Source organism: Nanorana parkeri, unplaced genomic scaffold (genome assembly GCF_000935625.1).
Source record: "Nanorana parkeri isolate BGI_ZX_2015 unplaced genomic scaffold, ASM93562v1 scaffold550, whole genome shotgun sequence".
In the NCBI taxonomy this organism is placed as follows: Eukaryota; Metazoa; Chordata; class Amphibia; order Anura; family Dicroglossidae; genus Nanorana; species Nanorana parkeri.
The window spans coordinates 763,325-773,661 of record NW_017306818.1 but is presented as its reverse complement, the minus strand read 5'-3'; the positions used below and the strand labels follow the sequence as shown (position 1 = coordinate 773,661).

General features: G+C 44.6%; 1 protein-coding gene across 1 annotated transcript in view; it reads left to right on the top strand.

Annotated features, from left to right (window-relative positions):
- LOC108791415 (securin-like) overlaps positions 1-9,687 on the top strand; it is a 23,054-nt gene extending 13,367 nt beyond the window's left edge. The window contains 3 exon segments of the mRNA XM_018561899.1: positions 6,755-6,830; positions 7,810-7,968; positions 9,608-9,687. Of these exon segments, the coding sequence (XP_018417401.1) occupies positions 6,755-6,830; positions 7,810-7,968; positions 9,608-9,687 (315 nt within the window).
- The last annotated feature ends 650 nt before the right edge of the window (positions 9,688-10,337 follow it).

Here is a 10,337-nt window from a genome sequence, read left to right as displayed (position 1 = left end):
CATCCTAGCAATACATTATACATACAGTGTATAATGTATTGCTGGGATTTGTATTCCTCTATAGCTGATGGTACATTATACAGCGCAATATACCATTAGTGATGCTTACTCTCTATGGTGGGCTCTGCAGGGGTCTCAGGTGGGCTGGTCAGGGCTTCATCCCCCTCTGTCCCAGCTCCTCTTACCTGCTCCTGGTGCCTGTACACCTGGCCTCCTCTGCTGCCGGACTGGAAGTAATGTCACTTCCGTCCGGTCCCACATCAGACGAGCAGCGGTGCTGATGGGGCCCCAGCCTGTCTCAAAGCTGCTGGATCGCCAATGATGGGGCCCTGCACTGCTAGAACCAGGCCTCCTCCGGCGCTGCGGGGGCCTGGCCGCCTCCTCCTCACCTTTCACTGTCGGCCGATACTCATGTAAGGGTCCCGGACGGGCCCCCCCAGGCTGCCTGGGCCCCTTACATGAGTATCGGCCGTACTCCCCCTGATGGCAACCATGAAGTTCAGTGATGTTTTGGTTGGTTGATTTGCTGCTTCAGGCACTGGGTGTCTTGACTGTGTGCATGGCATTATGAAATCTGAAGACTACCAAAGAATTCTGGGGTGCAATGTAGGGCCCAGTGTCAGAAAGTTGGGTCTCTGTCAGAGGTCATGGGTCCCAATGACCCATAGCACACGTCAAAAAGCACCCAGAAATGGTTTCAGTCAAAGCCCTGGAGAGTACTGGACTGGCCAGCAATGAGTCCAGATCTGAATCCCATAGAGCACCTGTGGAGAGATCTCAAAACAGCAGTTGGGAAAAGAAACCCTTCCAATCTGAGAGACCTGGAGCAATTGGCAAAAGAGGAGTGGTCCAAAATTCCTGTAGAGAGGTGTAAGAAAGTCATTGATGGTTACAGGAAGCAATTGATTTCAGTTATTTTTTCCAAGAGCTGTGCTACCAAATATTAGTTGAGGGTGTCAATAATTTTGTCCAGTCCATTTTTGGAGTTTTGCGTGGAATATGTCAGAATTGGCTTTTTTTCTCCACTTTTTTGTGTCATACCTTTACAGACAAAAGAAAAAAAACACGAGAATGCCTATATATTTGTAATTGCAACAATTTTCTGCGTGAAGTGATGCATTATCTGACAGAAATGCAGGGGTGCCAATATTTTTGGCCATGACTGTAAGTGGACCCTATAAATGTTGCCTGAGTTGCGTTGTGTTGGCAGCCCATTCAAAATGAATTGACTTACGCAATGCGCCTAATGCATGTGCAATAATGCTCCACAACACAGTGCAAACATTGTGAGTGTATGGGAGGTGAGGGTGTTAGTATTTTGTAAGCTTTTTAACTTTTCTTTTTACTTAATTTTTTTTCCTAATTGCTGTCACTGGGTTATAAAATCCAGGTTAGAGGTCTTCTCCAATGGGAGTTTTATGTCTTTAACAGCAACTAATATCTCCACTTTGTGCTGGAGAAAGAAAGCGAGGACAGAGAGTCTTCAGTCTCATTTTCCCCTGGTGACAGGTCCTCTTTAATGTGACATCAGGGGACCAAGATACGCCTGCTCAGGGCCCATAGCTTTAAGTTTGAATGAGAAGCAAAAATTGCTATTAAACGGAATTGAAAAACATTTTAAGCCTGCACACCCCAAAAACAGTGGTTTCAGCACAGAGGTATAAACCGTTCTACACATAAATATTTATTGTGCAAAAACACACATGAAGCATGGTTCTAAAAAGGATGGCATACAGTTTATGTATAAGTGGTTAAAAACAGGGTAGAGGTGTCATGATACGTTAGTATCCTTGCAACGCAAAGTAACAGATTCACCATCTTTTGCTTTCCCACTAATCTGGTTGGCTATCAGGAGCTAAGAATACCTAGTATAGTCACCAGGCCCTAGCTCCATCACAAGGGCATTGGGAAAGGAGATTCCTAAAGCTGGCCATACACCTATAGATTTTCTGCAGATTTTCTACGGTCAGATATAACATACACGTGCACCATATTGTGGTGTATGCCAGGCACATGCGCTGAAGTGTGTTGTTAAAACGCATCGCAGTGCATGCTTTTTTTCTTTTGTAAAAAAACATGAATTTAACTGTGGCAGCGCATGGCAAAGCTTTGTGACGCATTGGCGTGCGTTGTGATACCTTGTGTTGCAATTAAATATACGCCTGTATCATTTTATCACAACACAAACACCAACACAGCGCAAAAACCATTTATAACCTAAATCGCTTATTTACAGTTTAGCGTTCCTAATCCCCCTTTCCTCAGCCTCTCATTGGTGTGGCAGTATTAAAGTAAAGTGTTAGGCCTCATTCAGGTGCCATTCACACCAGGCAGAAGCGTTTCACCGTGTTTTCCGCACGATTTTTGAAAGATCATTTTTGACTGTTTTTAGTTGCGTTTAAGCACAAAAACGCAATTTAAAATGCTCATAAAAAACATGCTGATTAGCGCATTTCTATTAAAATGGGGGCAGGGTTTCGTTGGGGGGGCCATTACAAAATGTTGCTATGGGGCCCTGGGATTTCTAGTTACGTCCCTGCCCACCGGTCCAAGCTTCAGTATCTTGCTAGTTGGCCCGCTGGCTTTCAAAACACCTGAACAATGCCTGCATCCAATCACATTGTTCAGATGTTTTGACAGCCAGCGGGGCCGACTAGCAAGATACTGAAGCTTGGCCCAGTGGGAGATTCCTCCATCCACACAGGTTAGCGTAGATGGAGGAATATGTTGCACTTTTTCCATCTGACCATAGAAAATCTGCAGATAATCTATAGGTGTATGGCCAGTTTAAGGCAAAGAACAGCCAATTAGAATGTATCCCTCACTGATCTGAACTATAGTAAACTGGTTGCTATACATGCAAGTTTATATCAAGCCATTCAATTCAGTATTTCTTTATAAACCTCACAGACTAATATTTCTATCATGTTGTTAGAAGGAAATCGGATTATCCAGCGAAATCCCAAACAAACGCCATGCAAATTGTGCCTTGTGGATTGCATGCAAAACATTCGCTGGCCATTTGAACTTTGTTTATAACTAAAACTTTCTCCTGTACCCCGCAGTGCACCCCATGCCCTCTCCTGTACCCCACAGTGCACCCCATAAAGTACTCCATGCCCTCTGCTGTTCCCCAAAGTGCACCCCATGCCCAATGTAGTGTCAGTGATGAAGTGTCAGCGATGTAGGGTTATTGATGTAATGTAATGTTAGTGATGAAGCGTCAGTGATGGAGTGTCAATCATGCAGTGTCAGTGATAGACTCTCTGCCCTTAGCCATAAAAAGTCCCACCAGAAGCTCATGACGCTGTAAATATAAACACAGACACGTGTTATGTCCAGAGATCATGTGTGGCCAAGACACACTTAACACCTGTTGTGTTCAGCGTTATCCAATAAAAACAAACCGCCACTACAGGATGTAGCCAATCAAAGAAAGGCCGCCTCTCCGTGCAGCCAATGAGTGAGCAACTTTTGGTTTAAGTGCTGCCGGGTTCTCAGCTGTTTCTGTTCCGTGCTTCGGAGAGTTGTGTGTAGCGGAGGTAAGTAATCAGTGGCCGGGTACGCCTCATGGGTCCTCAGGTATTATCCCCGGAGCGTTCGATGAGTCGCCCCCCACGCCGGATAACGCTTCACCAAGGCCAGATCGCCACCCTACTATGCACTCAATGTGACCATTGCTGTGTCTGATATGTACGGTGTTTTTTTTTTTTAAACCCGTCAGTTTGACTGGTAAAGCAGTTAGTGGCTGGTGTTTGTCTTGTGTGTCCATTGTGTACTTATTCACTCTGCTGTCCTGTAGAACGGTTTCTCAGCCCTTTTCACTCATCGCACATTGGCACCCTTATAAAGTATGCAAAATTATCCTAAATAGGGGTAATATGCAAAAAATAAAAAACCTCATTACAGCAGTTGTGCTGACCTAGCATTCGCAGCGATGTGGATGCAGAGCGCTGTGTGTGATGCATTGCAGAAGGTGGGGACAGAGCACCAGTGGCCATTTTAACTGTGGGCACAACTGCTGGAGAAGATCAATTCAGTGTGGTTACCTTCCAATTTATTGTCTTGGTGGATGAGCACACTAAATAGTCATTGATAAATGGTATTTTAGTCAAAAATATCCTTTGCTGTTTTGCTTAGCACTGTGCAACCGAAGAGTTCGGTGAACTGAAGCACTCCAGAAAAGCTACTCAGTGCTTGGCTAAGGAACTAAACACTCCTCTGTCCTCTTCTAAATGGATCTTACCTCTCCTCCTGTATTCATCTCCAGCATTTCTAAGGTGCTGCCCTGTGGCCCGCCTGCCCCATGGAAACAGGGATTTGCCAAAACTGGCGCATTTGCGCATGGCAACCAATCAGCTTCTAGCATTCATTTTCAAAGCTTAACTGAAGAGAAGCTGGTTGTTGGGGGCAACAGCTCCAGATTCAGTCTGTTCCGGTTTTGACAAATTCCAAGTGTTATGTGGAGCCTTTAGCTTTGATAAGGGTTTTTTTTTTCCCCCACTTGACTTTTCTCAAAGGAGTTGGATGAAGATAAGTCAGGTATTCCAAAAGCTGTGTGCACTTGGATCAGAATACAACAGCCAGTACTGGACATTTTCCCCCATACCCAATAAACAGCGGCTGAATGGGGGAAAATGTGCATGGCTAGCTTATAGTGACACAAGGTGAGTGAAATTATTCAGCCTCATAGTTCCAGCCGATGTGTAACAATGAAAATGTCATGCCAGCTCAATAGATTGGGAAGTGAGCGAACGCATACCACCACTCACTTCTTGATCAACTCCTTGCAGAGTGGTGACTGTCAGTCACCGTTCCTTGCAGGGACTTCCCTGGCTCCGATCTTCCAGCGCTGACTGTGGGAGGGGTGGGCACAGCTGGCTCTGCCTCTAGATAGGCAGAGCCTGCTGTCACTCATGCAGCTGGGTGGATTTCGACAGCATTGTTGGGATCCGTCCTGGCTGCGGCAGTCTCAGTATACTGCAACCTGTAGTTTGTGATATACTAACCTCTTCCCATGACCCAAAGCTCAGTGTATGTCCTCCTGAGACCCTTAAGAGAACTATAGGGAAAAACACTTGCCCCGTAGTTCTCTCAAACCTTAAAAAATGCATTCAAGTACCTGACTATTAACAAATGTATCACTCAGCTGTAGACTGTTTTTGGATCATCTCATTCTTATGTTGACGCTGTGTAACAAATGTCACATGTGGGGTTTTTTTTTTTTTTTTAGTTTTGAATAAAGTGAAGATGGCAACTTTGATTTTTGTTGACCAAGAGAATGGAGATGTTGCTTCTACTAACCTGTCCAAGGATCGCTTGACACAAACAAGTTCTGGTGAGTATTCTGGTGGCCTTTTCTCAGTTGGTAGCCCACCAGATGGGATTTCTGCAAGGTTTGTGGCCAGTGTAGCTACTACAGTTTAATATTGCCTGAAGACTAACTTTTGCCCTTGCTAACAATTTTCTCTGTATAATATAACATTCTTGGTTGTCCATGGAGTCCAGCATGGTCTTGTCTGCTTGGCTTCTGTGCCACCATCTTGATCCTATTGGTTCAGGAGAATGCTTCTTCCTGAGTCTTCTAGGCATGTGTGATGCAGGATCCCATGCATGTGCAGGTTATCGCCAGATATATTTAACTGGCAGAAACCAGTGGCATGTCTCATTGCCACTAATCTTCTGAGGCCTTGTTCACACCAAGCGCGTTCCAGGAGCAGAGCAGTTACAGACCGGGTCAAAACTGCGTCCATTGTATTCCAATGGTATTTTGGGCTCTAGTCAACACTGCAGCGTTCAGTTCCAGAGCATGTTAAAAAAAACTGCAGCAAGCCCTATTTTACCTGCTCTGGAACGCATGCAAACTCATCAAAAATGCCCTGGAACGAACTGAAAGCTCAGTCTGCTGTGAATAAGCTCTGGCTTGTGCTAACCAGGGTAAAAATAACTTTCATTCCCCCCACCCCAGTTGGCTAATTGGCTTTGCTAATTGCCTGCTAAGACCGAAGCACTTGCATTGCAGTGGTCCCATGCTTCCCTCCCATACCTAGATACCTCACTGCATTGCGGCAGCATGGATTGATGCTATAACTTGCTGGAGGGTGGGCTATGCGAGGGGGAATGGTCTTTCCCTAAATGGACCAGGTAACACTATCTCAAAGCTCAATTGAAACTCTGGTTTTGTGCCCCCACTTTCCCTCAATCAGCTGTGACTGACTCACAACAATGAGTGGAGGCACGACATCAGAACTGGTGTTAATCAAAGGCACCATTTTGATGCTGCAGAAGTGCAGCTCCCTACTGTAAATATTAGAATCTCTCAGCAGAGCTTAGAGCTCCTGAAGTAGTAAAGAATTGCTTTGTGGTAAAGGTGTAAACTAAGTTCTTCAAGTGCAAAATTAACCTTTTTTTTTTTGGTGGGTTTTGTTTCCCTTTGTAAAGGTAAACCCCTCATCAGAAGTCATCCAGGGAAAGTGTTCGGCAGCTCTGAGACTGTGAAGCCAAGAAAAGCTCTGGGAATTGTCAACAAGCAAGTTGTTCAGACATCTGTTCCATTCCAGAAAGGTGCCCTTAAAGTGAAGTCATCTGCACCAGTTACTAAGCAGGTACTATTATCATGTGAATTTGAGTGACCGGTCTTTAGCACCAGCCAAAATGTTCAGTTAGTGTCTGTCCCCACTGGAGATTTATCATCTGCTGTCCAGAATAGAGGTCTAAGACTGCCCAAGCTTAACAGTAAATCCATAAATTTCAGATTTCTGAAGTCTGCATCAAGCCTAGCAAGCAAATCTACCCTGAGATTGAGAAGTGCCTTCCTTATGATCCAGCAGGCAAGTAGTTTTACCTTATTCAGGTTTACCCATTGATATTGGATTTACAGGTTATAAAACGGTAGCCCTGCATTCTTTACATCCTGTACACTGTGCTAGAATTCCTCAGAGTAAGTGGCAATTGGTTCCCCCTACAAGTTGACTGCAATGCTGAAGTACACCTGTGAAAGGTGTGATCAAAAAAAAACCATGTCAAGTTTAACAAATCAAAACACCCCTCCTTCCCAGATGTCTTAAGACCAGCTGTTTTTGAGGGAGAATTTTTGGGGAAATCATAGTAAGACGAGCACAAGTGGACTCCTCTGCAAATACGCATTCAGTTTGCCCTGCACATGCAATGTCAAGTCTTTAGAGGCCCTCTTGCACACCTGGCTCTGCAACATGTAACCCTCAGTGGCGCCTCTTCTGGTATTGAAAATTGGCTACCTCCATTGCAGTCCAGGTGCAGTGCAAACTGGTCTTGCCACATCTTGTGACATACTGCTGGGTGTCTTCAGGACAATGTGTGAACCTTGCAGATAGAGAGCCAATGGCAATGCAAAGCAGATGACCCTTCTCTGCCATTTGGAAGAGGAGAGACTCAAGATTCAGTGTGTCCTTTGACAACGAATTCAGGTAAGTGGGCATTTAATTAACATGTAACTGGATGATAGCTGGGGGGAGGGGTACCATGAGTCACCTGCAGTTTCTTTCTTGGTGTGTCTACCTGTTAAAGTGTGCAAACATTTTCATATCTTGAGGAAAGGTTGACACTGATGTAACTGGCTGAACTGATAATACTCTTGCCTGTGGAAAAGTTGGTGATTTAAAACTTGTGTAAATGCAGTATTAAATCTTTAGTAGTTCAGAACACAAGCTGCTTGATTGGCGTTGGTCATATGTGTTGGTCATATGTGTTGGTCATATGTGTTGGTCATATGTGTTGGTCATATGTGTTGGTCATATGTGTTGTCTATCAAGCCTTTCTCTCTCTTCCTAGATTTTGAAACGTTTGATGTCCCAGAAGAGCACAAACTAAGTCATCTCTACCTTGCTGGAGTTCCCCTTATAGTGCATGAGAAGGAAGCTGCGAAGTTTCATGCATTGTTGACCCGGGAGGTAGCTCCAATGGATATTCCAGTCTTTAGCTGGGAATCAGGTTGGTTTTTAACCACTTCATGGCTGCAAGAGCCAGTATCCCTCCTAGCTTGGGGTGGGGCTCTATGAACTAGGATATGCAGACTAAACATATAGTTCTTGGTGCGGGAATCCATTTTATTCAATAAAGCATGATTGCTTTTGCAGGAGTAGCTACCCTGTTTCCCCGAAAATAAGACCTACCCTGAAAGTAAGACCTAGCACTATTTTTCAAGATTCCTGTAATATAAGACCTACCCCGAAAATAAGACCTAGTTTGGTGGTAGCATGTGAGGGGGAACTTGCAGGAGAGATGGTATCAGCCTGCAGGCACATACTGTATTAAGAGGATGACAGGGGACTCCCTCCGGCTAGCGCAGTGACCGTCAGCACTCCAGTGCCATACATCACCAACTGCCCTGAAGGCACTGCTTAATGTAATGGTACCGTAATTTACAGCACTGTTCACTGTCTGATGTCCCCACTGCTGCACCGCTGGTACAACTGTCCTTGATGGCAAAAGAAGACGGCGCTGTCGAAAGCAAGGCTGCGGAGGGAGCAGAGCCGCATTAGCCGATACTTCCTCTATAGCTCCGGTTACTGTGACAGGCGGAGTGATACCAGATAACTTTGGATTGTTGTACATTTTGTTGCACATTAAAAAAAAAGACATCCCCTGAAAATAAGACCTAGTGTGTTTGGGGGCAAAAACAATATAAGACAGTCTTATTTTCGGGGAAATACGGTAGTAATGCAAATCAGCAACCCATATCTGACCAGCAGCATGGGGTAATACAGTGATTGCTCAATGGTTGCCCTGGGTAAAGGCTGGATAGGTCCCAATTCTGATGTAACAAGCTGTATCTTGCACATGCTGCCCAGCTTCCTTTTAATGGGTTTTGTATTGGTGAGTACTGGGGGGGGGGAGGGGGGTATCGGTATTGATGACCTGAAACCAGTATGTGCATCCTTTATTCAGGATTTATATTGTTCCAACAGTTTGCGCAGAACTTGACAATTTGCTACCAAATGCATTTTGGGGCATATACCTTGTGAAACCTATTTACTGGTGTATTTGACATTTGCTACCATGGACTTGGGATGTGCGTGCTTTGTATATGAGAACTTAAAGGAGAACTGAGTGAAAATCACTCATCCTCAAAGTTCAAGCCGACATGTGACAATGAAACTCGCACGTCAGATCAATAGATAGGGAAGGGAGCGAACACATACAGTCGCTCGCTTCTCGATCATCTCACGGCTCCCTGCAGGGATCAACCCCCGAGCTATTGCCCGCGATATATTGAGCTTTTGGTCACGGGATGACGCTAGTATATGTCCTCCCGTGACCCTAAAGAGAACTGGGGAAAAACACCCCGTCCTCTTTAATATAAAATCCAGATCGTGAGGCCTCCACCACCTGTTAGTATAAAATGCAGAACATGATAGGCTTTAAATTGTAACTAAATGCCTTAGGGGTGCATAGGTGAAACATCCTTTTTTTTGGTTTAAGTATATAGAGTACAGGTTTTGTAGTGGGACTACAAATCCCAGCAACACATTATACTGCAATGCAAATTGGTATACAGCAGAAAACATCCTTTCATGTATTTTTGTGCCATGAATTATGATGTAAAGTAACAATGTATTTACTTTTCCAGATATGTCATGTACACTTCCCTCTTTTATGACAACCATTGATGACCTCACACTTGACTTGCCCCAGATGGTGAACTGTTAGCATAAGTTTTTATTGTCCCTTTTTTGTATGGTTTTACTTTGTATTTATTTTAATAAAATTTGTTCTCCAATAACTGCTTACTGACCAAGTTATTGCCTTCCCCTTACAAAGACTTCCAATGTTCATAAAACATTTCTGTATGCATGTACTTTCCCATTGTGTCCTTGCTTTACCCAACACAAACAGATTGGTGTCTCTTCAAAGACCAAAAGTGGCCTTGGAGAACCATGGGCCAACTCTCCCTCTCCTCCAATAGTTCTCTTTAGGATCACATATACTATGTCCTCCTGTGACCCAAAACTCAGAAAAAACTGAGGGTGGGGGGGGTCGGGGGATGACCCATTAAGTCTGTGAGCGAGCCTGTGCAGTTGAGGGCTGATGTCCCAACAGTGGCTCTCACAGTTTTGTAAACTGCAGCTGCTTGCCCCTTTGTGTGATGCAAGGCAGATGCAGGGAATGTACTTCCCTGCTATGTGCAAGTTACACACGCTGGTTTTTTTAAATGTACCAGCTAAAATTCTCAGTGTGTGGGGCTGTCGGCTCCCTTTCAGCCAGCATGCCTCACATCAGCTGATCGAAGGAGCCTGAAAAATTTTTCAAGCGATCAGAGCCAGCAGCCAATGAGCTGCCCACTCATATTGTATACCAAT